General features: G+C 36.4%; 1 protein-coding gene across 4 annotated transcripts in view; it reads left to right on the forward strand.

The window, feature by feature from the left end:
- Positions 1–19,445, forward strand: part of METTL25 (methyltransferase like 25) — a 121,553-nt gene that overhangs the window by 29,357 nt on the left and 72,751 nt on the right. For all 4 annotated transcript variants that reach the window (XM_061125298.1, XM_061125280.1, XM_061125289.1 and 1 more), the window contains exon 5: positions 2,240–2,387. In XM_061125298.1, the coding sequence (XP_060981281.1) occupies positions 2,240–2,387 (148 nt within the window). The remainder of the gene's footprint in view (positions 1–2,239; positions 2,388–19,445) is intronic.

Below are 19,445 nucleotides of genomic sequence, written 5' to 3' on the forward strand. Positions count from 1 at the left end.
GTTGAGTCCTATAATGTTTAAGAGACAATGTACCTTAAACAAAGGCAGCATTGTATGTTAAAACAATATTAGAGGAGTTTCTAGAAATCATTTGGCCTAACTCATTGTTTAGAAATCAAGGTAGCCTTTGAAGTTATGATATTCTACTCTTGTTAAATTTTTTGAAAAGTCTTCCCTAAAGAATGAATGAGCAAAAGATCCTAAAATTCTTCATAAGTTTAAATCCTTGTTTGATTGCTGACCAGTGTTTTAGTACTTTGTCATTTTAGAGTGGGGAGTTTTTCTTTTTTCCAGGTATTTTTGTATTTCACTAATTGTGGAAAACTGGTTAATCCTCATTAATTGTTTTTCCTATATATGAAATCAGTAATTAAGTTACAGCTTAACCTTCTGTTGGGGTTAAACAACCCCAGTTACTTTAATTTGACTTCAAAATATATACACTTTTAGTGCTTATTATCATTTAGTTTTGCTTTTAAGAGTCATCTGAAAAGTATACGATCAAAACTGTATGCAAGCTTTTATAATAATTTGCTGATAAAATATATGATGGAAGATTGTTTCTTGGCTTCTTAGTGAGTCATTAATTTAATAACCAAAATTGACCAATGCCTCTTATCCTTTCTACTCCCCACTGTACAACACACATGCAATTCTTAAATATTTTGCTATTAGGATACTATGCTAATTGCAGATTTTTGTTTGCCACCTGCTGATATTATTAACCAACCCTGTATAATGAATACAGTAAAGAATGAGGTTAAATGTTTTTTGTGTTGTCTTTAGGGAGAGCTAAGCTTAAAAAGAGATTTGTACCTCTATGATCTACCCTTAATTAGCAACAAACCCTTTTTCTCTGAATTCCTTATTATTTATAACAAAACATCTAAGTAAAACCTACCCAAGCAGTGTAATCACTGGGAAAAGCAAAATAATTGCACAACATTTCATAAAATGTGCTTTGAAGAGAATAATGATGGAAGCAACTGACTATTTTATCAGGTTGAAGCAGTGTACAGGTACAATTCTTTTAGGTTAGGCTTCAGCCCTGCCTGCAATGCAAGAAACCTGGGTTCAATCCCTGGGTCAGGAAGATCTCCTGGAGAAGGGAATGGCTCCCCAGTCCAGTATTCTTGCCTGGGGAATTCCATGGACAGCGGAGCCTTGGAGGGCTATGGTCCATGAGTCCCAACGAGTTGGACATGACTGAAGCAACTAGGCACACACATATCTAGATTATCTGAGCTGAAGTATTATTTTTTGTAAAATAACTCAAATGAAGTAGTTATATTTGTTCTTAAAATAGTTATAATGATATATTTGAGTCCCAATTTAATGTCTGTTATTTTAAATATTTATAATATCCATCATATTTATAATAACCTGATATGATAAGAATATAAAACATTTACTGAATTTTATTATGTTCCAGAAAGTATACTAAGTCACTTACAAGTATTAACTTAGTAAAGTCTTGCAACAACCCATTGAGATGAGATACTATTATTGGCCTCATTTTACAGATGAGGAAATTATGGAACTGAAGAGTTAAACAGCATATTGATCGAAATTCTTTTGAGTGCGTGCCAGTGTGACCACTCGGTGTATGCATTTAAATTAGCCTTTGAGTAATTAGGAGAAACATTCCAAAGGAATTTTACATAATTTGTGTTGTAAAATTAAGAGCAACATTTTTTATTTGGAATTAATATTGTCATATTTGGTGTAATGAGTGAACTAAGTAAACTTTTTTGAAGTTGGAGTAGAAATGCCAACTTAGCAAGGCTTAATTTCTTTTGAATTTCTCTTGTATGGCAGGTTTTATAAGTTTTGAATGGTGAAGTGCAATTTAAAAGTTGACTATTAAGATATTAATGTATCTCAAATTACAAGTTTGTCCTAGTAACACTGCCCACATTTGATTGGTCAAATCAGCCTTTATTTTTGACTAGTTATTAAGCAAATATTAGTTGTAGAAGAGACCAGAGAAAAGTAAAATGGACAAGTAACCAAAAGCATTAGAAAATCAACTCAGAAGTATATCAGTTTTGGTGAAAGATCACAATCATTTTACCTATAAAGGAAATACTTATGTTATGAAAATGGGACATATGATACTTTCTAGTTAGAGCTTTATCATTTTTTTAAAGCTCTGCGTTCTGATAAACATATACAGTTTTCACCTGAAATGTGTTACCCTTTTTAATTTCCAACATTTTTTTTCTTCTTATCTTTTAAGGATTGTTTGATGGTAGGTCTACATACTTGTGGTGACCTTGCTCCAAATACTCTGCGAATATTCACTTCCAAGTCTGAAGTCAAAGGAGTTTGCAGTGTGGGTTGCTGCTATCACCTCTTATCTGAAGAGTTTGAAAACCCACATAAAGGTACAAAGTTCTTCATGTCTCATGATTTTATTTATTCAAGCAAAATGACTGCTTTATCTCTCTCCCTCTTTTTTGCTGTTGACAGTATTGTCATTTTGAATTACCATTTGAAATAAGATCTGATATTCTTTTTTTTTTTTCCATTTATTTTTATTAGTTGGAGGCTAATTGCTTCACAACATTGCACTGGGTTTTGTCATACATTGACATGAATCAGCCATGGAGTTACATGTATTCCCCATCCCGATCCCCCCTCCCACCTCCCTCTTCACCGGATTCCTCTGGGTCTTCCCAGTGCACCAGGCCTGAGCACTTGTCTCATGCATCCCACCTGGGCTGGTGATCTGTTTCACTATAGATAATATACATGCTGTTCTCGCGAAACATCCCACGCTTGCAGATCTGATATTCTTGAAATTTTAGAAATGTTAATCAAATGAAAATTGATGCATTGTCACTTGTGGTGTATTTTGTGATAGTGTTTTTTTTTTTTAATCATAGTATGGTCTTAAAGAGTGCCAAAAACTGCCAATATGTGAAAATTTTGTGTGATACATGTTTTAGAGAACTTCTATTTAAAAATATTTGTCAGATACACATTTACTAATATAGTGAAGCTAAGTTATTTTGTGATAAATATAGAGTTGACAAGATTTGCTTTCATTTCCAAACCCTTCTCCATCTTGTAAGGCATACTGATATTTCTCCCTCATGAAAAGTTTCTTACTCTATTTTGAAATGATAAAACACTATGCTTCAAAAAGGTGGAGACTGCAGTTGCTTTAAAATAATAGTATTCAAACTATTTGCTCCTTGGGCTGAGAAGGAACCTGAGGAGTGAAGTCAGAGTGTGTTTGACAAGACTGAAAGCGCCTCCAGTCCTTCATTTAGAGCAGCTCCAGAAATTCCTCCTTTTGACCCATTTTATATGTTATATCTCTCTATTAGACATGGTGTCACATTAGGTCATTATTTAGTTTATTAATATTAGCAGTTCTCTTTTCTATTAGTTTAATGAGTTATTTATCAATATCCAGTGTCCTTGCCAGGAATTTTTAGGCCAGGAAGTTGTATCAATATGGATGGCATTCTTTGCTCTTTTTTTCAGTTATAAAACCCAGATGAGTATGAAATTTTGATTATTTTTTATTTAGTCATGTCCAGGAGATAAAAATTATTATTGTGTACTGAAATTTGGCTGGGTGAAACAGAGGTCTTCCTTAAAACTGGCAAAAGTTTTTGTGAAGAGTGGAGTTTGAATATTTTTATGTCAGTGTTTTAAAAACTATCTTTTAGAAAAGATATGCAGATGTAAAATTGTGAATATGTAGAGATACACAGAGTGAGAGAAAGAAAGCAAATTGGCAAAAAGTTAACAATAGTTTAATTTAAATGGAAAATATGCTTGTCATATTATTATTTCCAACTTTGCTCTGAGTACACAAATTTTCAAGATAAAACTTGGGGGAAAAAGTGAACCTAAAATTTTTTGTTTACTCTATAGTATATAACCAAATATTTACATTAGTGTATAACCCTTTTTGTACCTCTTTCCTAAAAGAAATGGGGGGAAGAAAAAAAACCAAAACATTTAATGCAATCACAGTTTTACAGCTTTCAAAATATTAAATGGAAAGTGTTCTCCTGGCTCAGCAAGCATAAAATTCTATGTAGGGAAGCTCTTGTTCTTCAAGGGCTTCCTGTTCTACAGGTACAGTGAAACGGGTTTTTTTTAAACAACTAGCCCAGTTGGGAGTAGATGGAGCCACTCTTTCAGTTCAGAAATACTGTCTTATAGTGTAAGAGCTTTAATTTCAGCTCTCTGCTTCCTTCTTTCACTTTAACATCATCCCCCTCCACCTCATCCCCCCCACCACCCGCCACCAAAAGGCCCTCCCCCCACAAAGGGCTCCCCTCTCTTCTGTAGGTGGTCCATCTTAAGACTGCCATCGCCGGACCTGATGGACCCTTGCAGACCTTGCTGTGTATCAGGCCTCAGACTTTATCTCTACCTTCACACGATGGGGTCCTCTCTCCTGGCAGCGTGCTCTGTTACCCGTCACACACATTTTTCCACCTCTGACTCTCCCTCTGGGATGATCCCCAGAGCTGGTTCCACTGATTTGAGATGTTTATTCCTTAATGTACATTTAAATCAACATGTCTAGTATAAGTATGCTTTATGAGTAACTTTGTTTATTCTCTGACTTTTGTTGAATATGTAAAGAAATTCAGATTTAAGTGGCTATCATTATTGCATGACAACCAGGAAGTGGTATTGGTACAATTTATATCCTTTGTCTGGTTCTTCCATTTTATTCTTAAAGGGGTTGGCAGAAACCACTTGCCAGGGTAGGAAGCAGTTTAAGAGATTGACTAGTTGCTCACTAGTTGCTTCTTTGTCAGTCCATTTTATGTCACTCATCTCTAGGCAAATAGTAATTTAATATTCTTAGTTACATTTATTTATAATGTGTATAAACAAACATAAGAGAAGATAAATATTTTTAGAGCTAAATGAAATGATTGGGGAAAGTCCTTTGTGTTATGAGACCACTTAGATACCTTTTCTGATACACTCTTATAAATTGTTTACAAGTATTTATTGACCATGTATGCAAATTGAGATGAAAAAATATCTTTGAATAAGGCATGTTCACTAGAGAGGTTTTTGCAGAATCTGAAGGAAGATCGGTGCGCTACATTTTCAGCTTTGCCGCTTCATTTCTGCTGTGGAAAGATTTGATAGAATGAGTATTCAGAATGTAGACACTAGTTTTTGTTTACTTTTTTATCTTCAGAACTCAGTACATTGCCTCAGACATGGTTCATGCTGATCAGTGTTTGTACAATGTGTGCTGAAGAGATACTTGAGTGCTAGTTGCCCTTGTTAGCCTTGTTAGTTGCCATTGATAGGAGGAGTTTGGCCCCAGAACTCAGACAAGAAAAAGTGTTGGAAAGGTTTGTTAATGACTGACTGGCAGCTACAAACTCTCATTTTCCCTGCTTCTAGGCAGAGTTAATTCATGCAAAGACCTTCCTATCAAAAATATCTTAACCATTGGAAATCATTGAGATTGTGATCTCAATGGCTTAAGATCTTTGAACTAGACTTTAGTAGCAAAAGCTGTTAGTATTATCTTAATGTTACTTGATTCCCTCATAAATACCTGAAAAGCACGGAGGCTTGGGAGTCTTGCTTGTTAGGAGGGAACCGGACTGAGTGATATGATGAAGCTGGTGGAGATGTATGCAAGGTGATTACCTTCAAATACTTTAAAGCAGAGAGTTTGAAAGCCAAAAGGTAGGAGGAAAATGTAGAAAAATAAGTGATAGGAAAAACAAAAGCAACCTAGGTTTATGTTGAACTTTGCCTAGCTTTGGACTGTTGTACCTTCTCTTCTCAAAAACTGTATGGCAAAAAGTCACTCCTTTCTTTCTTTCCCACACCCATCTTCATTTTTCTTGCCATTGCCTATAGTGAAAGGAGAGAAGATATGAACCATCTCCTGTGATTTTTATAACAGTATTTCTCAACTCTGGTTGTCTAGCTGGATCCTTTATGACAGTTTCAGTGTCTAGATGCTTGGGACCTGCTTCTGACCTTGTGAAGTATCGCTAAGAATGAGGTTTTAATATAAGCATTTTTAAGAAGCACTGTAGGAATTCTTATGAACAGCATCATTGAAAACAAATATTTATTATGGTTCCTAAGAAGACATACAGAATTTTAGAAGGTGTTCTGTAGAAATATATTCAAGGTTGTTTGTAGTTATTTTAACCTCTCCCATGCAGGGACTTAGGTGGACTCTACTCATGTGCTAGTTTGCAGATCCAAACAAAAGACTGAACCCAAGAAGATCTAAGAAGGGTATAGCAAAGTCTAAACTACAGAGAATTAACCCCCCAAAAGCCCTTGAAGCATCGAGCTCAGAGTGAAAACCCAGGGAAATCAAACATACAGGCAAAAATGCACAATAAAGTTAAGGGTTAGAAACTAGGCAAAATCAAGGAAGACAATCTGGAACGAGAAAAAAAGTCCAAGATAATTATATGAGCACCACTAGAATTTTGATAGCTTAACTTTACTGATGAGTGGGTGTGTGTGTGTGAACAGCAGACTTTTTGTTCTTGACTATTTAGCAGTGACTGTTTGGAAAGATAGAATACGGATGTGGTCTTATTTTGTATGTACAACATTCATAGTATTCCTAAAATAGAAATCTACCACTGTACAGTTTGATCATAATATTAAGATAAACTAACTTATAGGAAAAGATGTTTGCATGGGCACGGTTGCCATGTTTCCTGTCACATATTTAGGAGTGGGTTCCATGGAGTGATGGACTTCCCTGATGGCTCAGATGGTAAAGCGTCTGCCTACAATGTGGGAGACCTGGGTTCAATCCCTGGGTCGGGAAGATCCCCTGGAGAAGGATATGGCAACCCACTCCAGTACTCTTGCCTGGAAAATCCCATGGACAGAGGAGCGTGGTAGGCTACAGTCCATGGGGTCACAAAGAGTCAGATGTGACTGAGCGACTTCACTCACTTTTCCATGGAGTGATGTCTTCGAATAATCAAGTACCTCATGTGTTGCTCCCCTCATATCTTACACACCTGCCCCTACCCCTCTGTTTGCACAGCTGTTTTCAAGTTTGAATTGGGGCAGTATTGCCTTTGGGACGTAAATCTGAGTTATTAATAGTCCAACATAGTATAGTAGAAAAGTCTGCTAAGTACACTGCAACTTTTTGTGATGATATTGTACTATGTAAACAATATGTGTTTTACATGAATATGTTTCGCCAGTACACTGTGGTAGACCATAGAGGTGGTCTGTCATGAATGTTAATTTTCAAAAACACCTGAAAACTCTCTGAGCAATTATGAATGCCAAAGTTCTACCATATGCTTTAAAAGCTGCTTTTAAATATTTATACATTATGAGCCAGTAGTTCCTAGGAGAACATGAAATAACAGAAACAGTTTTATTGCAGTGCTTTATAGAATATATATATATATATATGTATATGTTTTCCCAAGTTTGACTTGTTTCAGTGTTTTGTCTTAATATTGACTATCATTATCATAATTAATTTGAAATACTGATACTATTTCTTTCCATGGAAGCTGGAGAGAGAACATCTTTTGGTTGGTTTTCCTGTCAAGGTAGAGATATGCTGAAGAAACACTACTGGTTACCTCTTCAGATCCACATTTCTCTCCTTCTGTGTTAACTGAACTATGACTTTGTTCGAGCATCAGTTATTAGGAAGACTGAGTGCTGCCATCACCTCAGAAATACGCGACTCTCAGTCTAAATTAGCTATGATGACTCCGTCTATTTAAGAATGGGTATGAGACAGTTGTTACCAGTGAAGCATGAGGAGTGTATCTCCAAAGGGGTTTCTTGGGAAATATTTTTTTTCTCTTAAAATTGAATACAAGACAGAAACATTGCTTTTCTTTTTCTTTTTTGCCTCTGGTCTCTGTCATCTGTATCTGTTTGTTCAGTCTAGTAATTCTACCTGCTATGCATTCTGTCAGAATTTGATCTCAGTTCTGTAACTGAGTCATTCAGGCTTGGTCTGAGGAATGAAAGGTAATTTACTTTTCCTGTAAGTTGATACGATCATATCAGAGACCTCGGCGTGCAGGACGAGTAGAGAAAGAGCCGGGACCCCCGAGAGTCATGGCAGGTGGTTTCATCGAGCTTCTTCAGTGACCCTGATAGGAGCGCTTTCTGGGAGCAGCCTTTGTCGGGGAACAGGTTTTTGCTTGGTCTCTCCTTGTCCTCTCAACCCAATACCCAGAAGTCTGCTCGTATCTTCAGTGCCCTCCTAATACTGCAGATCTGCAGAGTTAGACACAAATGGTGTAACCCTTGAAAGCCGATGGCTCACTTTTGTGTTTACCCTTCGGCTGAATGTGTTTCAGGGCATTAAGGTGATCCTCCCTAGAGCCCTCCATTTACTTCTTTTTTTTTTTTCTTTTAACAAAGGAGGATCATCTTTTAGCTGCATCTTTCAACCTGGTCCTGCCATTTCTGTATCAAATAGAAATTTGTCAAGGGCATATGATACCCATCCTACTGTAAAACTATTTCTCAATTTAAGACACCAGTAGCACTTTTAAGGGAGGAGGCTAGATTCTTATATAGTCAACTTCACTGTCTTTTAGAATTAACAACTGGTTTTCATTGTTTTAAATTTAGAAGTACTTCACCTGGAAATGTATCTGGAAGATGAAGGAAAAGTGTTGAGCGTATTATCTGAAAATGTAACACACAGTTTAAAAATAAGCATATCTTGTATATTGAGACCTTTTGGATATTCAATATATGGTATTAATATTAAAAACTTCTAAGGCAATATTAGCTAGTTAAGATTAACTTTACACCCTGTTTTGTGTCTAATTTTAGTCCAGGAAATAACAGTGAATTAATCTTACCATTCCAGCAATGCATAAAAATTGCTATCTTTTTAGTAAAGATTTTCTGTTTCATAAATTGTGCATTTTATTAAATCTGTTTGTTTGCTTTGAGCATTTAATGCTAGAATTTTGGAGGACATAAAGGAATAAAGTTTGGTTTCTTTTATCGAAAGAGCATTTCTTTGACTTTCATTTCCAGCCATGTGTGATTTTTCTGAGGAACTTTCCTTCTGTAGTTCAGCTAGTCCTGCCTAAATTAAAACATGTATTTCTTTAAGCATTGCTGAGTCTACAAAAATAAGGGAAATCTCCATGGATGAAGAAAAGTCAAAACCAAAAGAGAGAGGAAGAGGAGTTGAAACTAGAGCAGGGAACTGTGAGTTATAAGATAGCAGACAGTGCTGTCCTCAGGCAAATGCTGGTCACGTTGGGAAACAGAGACTGACATTGGGCCCACCTCCTCGGTGGAGCAGCTGGACCTGAAGAGCTCGTCCTAAGCCATGACCTTGAATGAGGCAAAGCAGTCTTCAGTGAGTCCATGCAGAGGTAAATTCAAATCTTTGTGGGGGAATACTTCCCAAATTCTGGCCCCTGGAATTTCTATGGATTAAAATCTACCGAATGTAAGCTCAGAACTTTAACAAACAAACAAAAAACTATCACCAAATCTGTCTGGGTAGGTATCCTGCCTGCCCCGCCCCCCACCACATTCAACTAAAAATACTGAATATCATTAAACTTTGTTTCTTAAAGCATTGAAATACTGGAAAGATGCATAGTATTTATCAGGTTAGTATACAGGAGACAGTAGGAGTCTACAAAGATAACAGAAATGCTGAAGCTACTACGGGTATTTGTGTACTGTGGCAAAGTTGAGCTTTGGTTTCAAAGTTCTACAAGGAGTGGGGTGCAAATGATAAAACGTGTACTTAGGCACACACAGAGGCACACACATAGGATGTACTCTCAGAAGTTGAGGCCATAAGGATAAGGACTAAATTTAGAGCGGCTGTAGCAGAAATATAGTAGATTGAAACATTTAAGATTACTTTGGAGGTGGCAATAATGGAGAAGGAATTTTCAAGGACTCTTATCAGGTTTCTGTTCAGAGCCACTGGGTAGGTGATGGTACAGTTTACGTTATGGAAAAAATTAAGGAAGGCCAAGTTTCAGGACAGAGTTTTGCAGATGTTTAATAACTTAAGATTGCTTTATATATGAGTGATCATATTTGGACAGGTTTTATAAATACATGGAAATGGAACTATTGTAGTATAATCACATAGGATTTATTTTTGTCTTACTTTCCAGAAAATCTGTAAGGTAGTAGCTGATATTGGTTCACATGGTTCAAGGGTTTGAGGGCCAAGGTCTTTGTAGTTTTGTTGGCCTTTCACTGTGGCCACACAATGGTTGCTGCTGCTCCAGCCATTATAGTTCAGATGGAAAGAAATATGAAGATGGAAGAACTTTTCCCATCTGAGATAGCATCCTTTAAAGAAATTCCTTGGTAATTCTATCCAAGTTCTGCTCCTCCACTGTTCATCTCTAGAAGTCTAGGTGGTCTGGGAAATGTAACCTTCTAGATGGGCATCTTACAGCTCCAAATGAAATCAAGGTTCTGTGAGTAACAAAGAAGGAGAAACTAGATATTTGTAGGCATTTAGCATTCTCTGCCACTGTGTGTGAGAGTGTGTGTGTGGGGGGGACAATCATGTGTGAGTATTACTGCATGAATAAGGATGCATAAGGGCACAGCGGGTGAAAGTGATGAGTGTGGATAATGGAATAGTATGTGCATTTACCAGAGTGTAATCATCCGTTGTCCTCTTCTTTCTTTTAATAGTAGAACTCCTCTTAGTTTTAGTAGAGCAGACGTCACCCAGCTAGAGTCCCTGACTCCCATGTGACAAATTCAAGCCAGTAGGATGTAGTCAGATAATGTGTGCAATTTATTTAAAAGGAAGCTGCTTGCTCCTCTGTTTTTCTCAGTCTTACTGGCTAAGGAATAACAATAACCTTGATACTGAAGTTTGTAGCTAACTCTTTAAGCATAGCAGAGTAGCCTGACCTCTGGGCTCTGGATAACACACTCTATACCTAATACCTTTTTCTGTACTGTGACAGGAGAGAAAAGATTTCTGTCTTATTTAAAGATCTGTGTTCTGAGATCCTATCCAGTACAGGTGGATCCAAGGTCTTGTTCTGAATGCTTCTTCTTTGGTGAAATTTTACCTTAAGACTAGTTGTTATGCACTATAAATATATAGCAAGTCAACAATAATAGCAACAACAAAGGATAACAAATTTTATGTGACAGATTATATGTGAATATATACAATTTATAAATGATTTCTTAGAGGTAAGGGAAAAAAAGAGAATATGATAAGTATTAAAAGAGCTATTCCAGCTAGAAGTTGGAAAGGATTTCCTGTTAGGAAATCAGGAAGAGCTTTGCAAAGATATTAATAGTAACTTTTGAATTGAGCTTTGTAGGGTAGGATTTAGGTAGACAAAAATGTTGAGAGAGGCATTGCAAGCGTTAGGAACAAGGTGAGTTAAGGCATGGCAGGTCACTCATTGGAGATGAATAAATATTCTAGGTGGTAGCTTGATTCTTATGAAGTACAGAAGAGTGATATAAGGTGGAAAAGAAAGGCAGAGGTCAGTCCAAGAGGGCCTCATATGGAAAGTCCATTTCAGAAATGAAAATTTTGAGCAAAACAGTAACATGACCAAAAGCAGAAGCTGTCAGGACCTGTGAATTTTCAACTATGAGATTCTCTGGTACCCTTCCAGTGAAACAGTGGGGAAACCAGAAATCGTGCGATCAAGGCTAGGACAACTAGTACAGTAGAAGCATTCACCCCAAAGGAGTTAATTAGCTGCTTACATTCCTATTCAAAAGGCAAACGCCAGTCAGATGTGAGCTGACATCTGTCATCAAAGGGGCTTAGTGGAAAATTGGAGCACATGCAGCAGGAGTTTCTGATCAGGTTTTAATATATTTGTTCTTTGAAAGATACTAGATCTCACAACACACAAATGTGTGCTCATATTTTTATTCTATTTCTATTAAATTTTTTAGAAATACTGATCACGACCACTAAATTTCATGACCCATTAGTGGGTTGTAGCCAGTGGTATGACAGTAAATGTTTAAATGATTTGCTCTGACCCTGTATAAAAGCTCTAATATGTCACGTTTCCTGGTATCCGTGGTATAAATAACCCAGATTGGCCAGTTTCAAGCTACCACTGTTGCACTGAATGCTTGGCTGGGAAGAGATGACAGAGTCAGCTCTCTCTGGATCAACCTCACTGCACCACTGACTTTGACCCACAGTTTGAAATAAATGTAAATATATGTTTGCTTGTTTTAAGTAAGTGAATTTATTCACTTAAGCAGCAAGTCAGTCTATCTGTAAAGCCTCCCAAACAGTGTCTGGTATGCAACAAATGCTGAATATATATTTGTCAAAGAATAAGTTCCTTTATTTAGACAAATATAAAGGAATATTTATGCCTGCCTTAGTTTATTTCTTTTTCACTGGCCAACTTTTCATATAAAGACTTCAGTTTCTCAACTGAATCTCACAGAGATTTTTCAGATTTCTAAACTTCCTACTATATCACATGTTCATTACTTAAAATTTTAAAAGAATTTTAGCATAAAATTTGAGAAAATAAAAACGTTATTATTAAAAAACAAATTATAAGCAATTGATTATATTTCAAAATGATTCTTTGAAGAAAAGAGATTTTCAGAAATAATTTTATTGAAGTATAGTTTATTTATAATGTAATTATTTCTGCTGTGCAGCAAAGTGATTCACTTATATATTGTTTGTTTAGTCGCTAAGTGGTTTCCAACTCTTTGCTACCCCTTAGACTGTAGCCCACCAGGCTCCTCTGCCTATGGAATTTCCCAGGCAAGAATACTGGAGTGGGTTGTCATTTCCTACTCCAATACATATATACATTATTTTTCATGTTTTTTCCATTATGGTTTATCATAGGATATTGAATATAGTTCTTTGTGTTACATAGTAGGATCTTGTTGTTTATCTATCCTATGTATAATAGTTTGCATCTTCTAATTCCAAAATCCCAATCCTTCCCTTCTCTCACCATCCAAAAATAAAGTTGTAAAAACAAGTAATTTATAAATGATTGGTAATATTTCAAATTAATTCATTTCAATTAACTTTCTTTTAGCCTTTCTTATACATCATTACTGTTTGATCCAGAATCTGGATATTGGGGCATGAAATTCTTTTAGCAAGTCTGACTTTTTTTAAAAAATTAATTAATTTATTTATTTTTTCAGTGGGTTTTGTCATACATTGACATGAATCAGCAATAGATTTACACGTATTCCCCATCCCAATCCCCCCTCCCACCTCCCTCTCCACCCGATTCCTCTGGGTCTTCCCAGTGCACCAGGCCCGAGCACTTGTCTCATGCATCCCACCTGGGCTGGTGATCTGTTTCACCATAGATAATATACATGCTGTTCTTTCGCAACATCCCACCCTCACCTTCTCCCACAGAGTTCAAAAGTCTGTTCTGTACTTCTGTGTCTCTTTTTCTGTTTTGCATATAGGGTTGTCGTTACCATCTTTCTAAATTCCATATATATGTGTTAGTATGCTGTAATGTTCTTTATCTTTCTGGCTTACTTCACTCTGTATAATGAAGTTTCATCCCTCTCATTAGAACTGGTTCAAATGAATTCTTTTTAATGGCTGAGTAATATTCCATGGTGTATATGTACCACAGCTTCCTTATCCATTCATCTGCTGATGGGCATCTAGGTTGCTTCCATGTCCTGGCTATTATAAACAGTGCTGCGATGAACATTGGGGTGCATGTGTCTCTTTCAGATCTGGTTTCCTCAGTGTGTATGCCCAGAAGTGGGATTGCTGGGTCATATGGCAGTTCTATTTCCAGTTTTTTAAGAAATCTCCACACTGTTCTCCATAGCGGCTTTACTAGTTTGCATTCCCACCAACAGTGTAAGAGGGTTCCCTTTTCTCCACACCCTCTCCAGCATTTATTGCTTGTAGACTTTTGGATAGCAGCCATCCTGACTGGTGTGCAATGGTACCTCATTGTGGTTTTGATTTGCATTTCTCTAATAATGAGTGATGTTGAGCATCTTTTCATGTGTTTGTTAGCCATCTGTATGTCTTCTTTGGAGAAATGTCTGTTTAGTTCTTTGGCCCATTTTTTGATTGGGTCATTTATTTTTCTGTAATTGAGCTGCAGGAGTTGCTTGTATATTTTTGAGATTAATCCTTTGTCTGTTTCTTCATTTGCTATTATTTTCTCCCAATCTGAGGGCTGTCTTTTCACCTTACTTATAGTTTCCTTTGTTGTGCAAAAGCTTTTAAGTTTCATTAGGTCCCATTTGTTTAGTTTTGCTTTTATTTCCAATATTCTGGGAGGTGGGTCATAGAGGATCTTGCTGTGGTTTATGTCGGAGAGTGTTTTGCCTATGTTCTCCTCTAGGAGTTTTATAGTTTCTGGTCTTACATTTAGATCTTTAATCCATTTTGAGTTTATTTTTGTGTATGGTGTTAGAAAGTGTTCTAGTTTCATTCTTTTACAAGTGGTTGACCAGCTTTCCCAGCACCACTTGTTAAAGAGGTTGTCTTTTTTCCATTGTATATCCTTGCCTCCTTTGTCAAAGATAAGGTGTCCATAGGTTCGTGGATTTATCTCTGGGCTTTCTATTCTGTTCCATTGATCTATATTTCTGTCTTTGTGCCAGTACCATACTGTCTTGATGACTGTGACTTTGTAGTAGAGTCTGAAGTCAGGCAGGTTGATTCCTCCAGTTCCATTCTTCTTTCTCAAGATTACTTTGGCTATTTGAGGTTTTTTGTATTTCCATACAAATTGTGAAATTCTTTGGTCTAGTTCTGTGAAAAATACCGTTGGTAGCTGATAGGGATTGCATTGAATCTATAGACTGCTTTGGGTAGTATAGTGATTTTGACAATATTGATTCTTCCAATCCATGAGCCTGGTATGTTTCTCCATCTGTTTGTGTCCTCTTTGATTTCTTTCATCAGTGTTTTATAGTTTTCTATGTATAGGTCTTTTGTTTCTTTAGGTAGATATACTCCTAAATATTTTATTCTTTTTGTTGCAATGGTGAATGGTATTGTTTCCTTAATTTCTCTTTCTGTGTTCTATTCAATCAACTGGTAAGATATGAATACTTCAGAAGTCTTAGCAGTTCAGTATAGTTTTAATATACCTTTTACCCTTAGATAATATTTTGAATGTCATAAGAAAAAAGTCAAGTGTAACTCAGAGGTTTTTGGTCTGAAACAATGGGAAAATGGAGTTATTTAGTGACCTGAATGTGACTGCTGAAAGAGTAGAATTGAGAAGAAATTTGTTCAGTTTTGAACAATTGAGTTTGACGTTCGTTTTAAAAATACAAGTGTGGAGGTTATATTACCCGTTGGATAGATAATTCTGGGTTTCTGAGGACAAATCTGGGTTTAAGATAAATCTCTGAATTACTAATATACAGATAGTAAGTTTGAGTGATATCACTTAGGGAGTAGAGATCTTAAAAATAAAAATACAGGGATTAAACCTAGAAACATTATTTAAAGTTCAAAGTACTTTCCAAAAGGAATTTGGGAAAACTAGGAGGACCTGTGAAGTGATCTAATAAGAAAGAACAGTACAGTGTTCTTTTACTTAGCAGTGTATTTTGGGCTTCCCTTGTGGCTCAGCTGTTAAAGAATCCACCTGCAATGTGGGTGACTTGGGTTCGATCTCTTGTTGGGAAGATCCCTGTGGAGAAGGGAAAGGTTACCCACTCCAGTGTTGTGGCCTGGAGAATTCTATGGACTGTATAGTCCATGGGGTTGCAAAGAGTCAGACATGACTGAGTGACTTTCACTTTCATTGTTAACATATATAGATTTACTAAATTTGTTTAATAAAGACAAAGTATTCCTTGGAATGAATGTACCACATTCTATTTCACTTTTCCTGTATTGGTGACATATGTTTTATAATTTTCTCCTCTAACTATAAATTTTGATTTATCCGGTTCCATAGTCTATCTTCCCTGGTGGCTCCGTCAGTAAAGAGTCTGCCTGTAATGCGGGAGACCTGGGTTCAATCCCTGGGTCGGGAAGATGCCCTGGAGAAGGAAATGGCAACCCTCCAGTAGTCTTGCCTGGAGAATTCCATGGACAAAGGAGCCTGGTCGCTACAGTCCATACAGTCACAAAGAGTTGGACACAACTGAGTGACTTAACTTTCACTTTCACAATCTATCTGGGTTTATTTTTGTTTATGATTTGCAAAATGGTTCTATTTTTTCTAAATTCTATTTATTGAATAATCCTTGCTTTTGCGCATTGATATGAAATGACACCTTTCTCAGATAGTGCATTGTTAGGTTATCTTTTCTTTTAGTCTGTTGGTTCCTATAATAAAACTATACTGTTTTAATTTCTGTAGTTTATTTGAACCTTTGAAATTTGGTAGAGCAAGTCCTTCAAAGTTCGTAGTTTTCAAAATTTTCTTAACTCATGCATTTTTCTCTTTCAAATGAGTTTTATTTATTTACTTTTAAAAGAGTGACCATTTTATTTCATTGGTCGGTGTAAGACATACAAATGCAGTTTTATATTTTTTAAAAACCAGATACAGGGTTATTGAGTAAGTTTCCTCAAAGAGATTTCTGTCAGGAAAGGCTTACTGACTGCATCTCATTTGTTGTCTGAACTCAGTAATGGAAGCCAGGATATTCCGTGCACATTTGGGTGAACAGTACTGGATACAAACGTCAAGCAATAAGGCTTTGTTTCATGTTTTGCTAGAGTTCTTTCTAATATTTCCTGTGTGGCTGGGGAAAGGATACACCATCTTTCAGAGAAGAAAATGATTAATGTAAAAATGCTTATTTAATATTAACTATTTTAAAATTTGATAATGGAATATTTTACTTATCCAGAGATCCTGGCAAGAGGAAAATTGCAATGCTGATCACATCAACGATTTAATAAGGCTTAGGTAGAAAAGTTTGCTTGAGTCTGTCATTTGGGATTAAAGTTTATGTGATTTATAGTGCAAATTTATAGAAAAGTTGTAAAATGTTTTGTGTTTAGAAAGAATGATTTTTAAATTATCTCATTTCCTTCCTAATGTTTAGATCATAATATACATTGTTGGCCAGGTTCAAAGTAAAAGCTGATTTTGATGATTTGTGTGTCAAATGAGTTTTAGAATCAGATTGTTAAAATCCATTTTAAAAAAGCTGTTGGGAGTTTTATTGACATACAGTGAATTTATAGATTATTGTGGGGATAAATTATGTCTTTGTTATGTTTTTCCTGTTGTAACAAATTATCTTTTCATTTATTTGGTGGTTGTTTCAGATATTTTTGTTAATCTTGCCCATTTTAGTTAGTTTATTCATAAAGATTTTGTTGGGTTTTTTTCCTTTGATATAAGAAACATTTATTGGGTAGTCTGATACATGCTAGTTACTGTTTTAGGGACCAATGATATAAGATTAAACAAAACAAAGCCCCTGCCCTCATTAAGTTTATATTCTGATAGGAAGGCATCAGAGCCTTCCTTCATAGAGCAGTGGATAGGAATCTGCCTGCCAGTGCAGGAGACATGGGTTCCTTCCTTGGTCCAGGAAGATTCCACGTGCATGGGGCTGGAAAAGCTGTGCACCGCAACCACTGAAGCCCGCATGTCCAGGGCACACAGACCGCATCGCTGAGCGTGTGTCTCACCTACTGAAGCCCACATGCCCGAGAGCCTGTGCTCTGCAATGAGGAGCCGCTGCAATGAGAAGCCTGTGCACCCCAAGGAAGAGGAGCCCCCCGCTCCCTGCAACTGGAGGAATCCCACCCAAAGACAATGAAGACCCAGCACAGCCAAAAATAAATTAATTTTTTGAAAGAAGGTATCAGGCAATAGAAAAATAAGTAAGTGGATACATAGTGTCAGGTTATAAACAGGAGAACAACTAAGCAGGGAGAAGAGGACAAGATATGTGAAGAGCAAAGCAAAATCTTTCAAAAATCAGTTTATAATGTAAGTTGAGATTATTAATTCAGGGGACAAAAATTTATGTCTCTAACAGCATAATGCCTGTTTATTTTTTTCTGGATAAAATTATATGTCAGATTTCATTTAAGTCTAAAGAAATCTTAAGAGCATGTATTTTCAGTGAGGGCATGCAGATAATCTTGATTCATCTATGTAATTCTGTTGATTTAGTGCAACAAAGTTCTGTAATAGGCACTAGAGGGTATAAGATAAGTGAGAGTCTGTCTTTCCCCTTTGGGAGCTCATGATACAGTGGGGAATTCAGAAACAATTACATAGAACTTTCATGCATATCTGAGAGTGATGTATTCATGATCTATATATCTTAATCAACTACAGATATGAATTATTGATAAAATGAATAAAAGAAGTAATGAGTGATGGATGTATAAACCAAATGCTATTAAGACTAGAAGAGAGAGTAATTTTTCATAACCCCGGGATAAAGGAAAGCTTTCTAAAAAAGGTGACATTCAGTTTTCATTTAGAAAAATGAAAAAACAAATCTGAGCCAGATTATGAGAGCCATGAACGATATACTGAAGCCTCAGAATGTTATTCAGTGGAAGGCAAAGTATACTTAGTTCCATAAAACTATTTTTGAGTGTTTGTTGCCAAATAATTGCATTCATTCGTTTATATTTCTGAAAAATAGGAGGTGACAACAAGTCACTAGGACTTTTCAGAGATAAAACCAACTGACATGGTTACCAATGGTAGGGAAACAGGGTGGGGTGGTGGTAAGGGTGGCCATGAAGGCTAAAGATGATGGCAAGGTTTTAGGTTATATCGTGATGGTTATTCAGTCGCTCAGTCGTGTCTGACTCTTTACGCCCCATGGACTATGGCACACCAGGCTTCCTTGTCTTTCACTATCTCCCAGAGTTTGCTCAAACTCATGTCCGTTGAGTTGATGATAGCATGATTACATAATGACATATTATTATTGGGGAAGAACAGATTTGTAGGCTTAGGAAGTGAGTTTATTTTTGCATATTTTTAGTCTTAGAAATATTCAGCAGATAACTTTAAAATGTCTTATCTCCTGGAGATAACGTGGGAATTAAATTTAAAGGAGTACATGTAATTGCCCAGAAATGAGTGAGGCAAGGGTTGCCAGCAACCACCAGAAGCTAGGAAGAGGCAAGGAGAGATTCTTTGCAAGAGCATTCACAGTGAGCATGCCCCAAGTGATACCTTGATTTCAGACCTCTAGTTTCCAGAACTGTGAGAGAACACATTTCTTTTGTCAGCCACCCAGTGTGTTGTCATTTGTTACGGCAGCCCTGGGAAAGTAATAACAGGAATGATCAGCATGTATTGAGAGAGAGAGATGGACAAAATTGCCTCGGGGAAGAGTATAGATAGATTCAGACTAATTTTAGACAATTTTGACAGACCAAATTTTACTTTAAAAAGCAGTTAAGACCAGGCAAATGTGATACTTTTTATCATACCATACAAAAATTTTAGTACCTGTTGTATTCTACCTAGCCATTTCATTCATTTGTTTACCAG

The sequence above is a fragment of the Dama dama genome, chromosome 3, assembly GCF_033118175.1.
Source record: "Dama dama isolate Ldn47 chromosome 3, ASM3311817v1, whole genome shotgun sequence".
Lineage (NCBI taxonomy): Eukaryota > Metazoa > Chordata > Mammalia > Artiodactyla > Cervidae > Dama > Dama dama.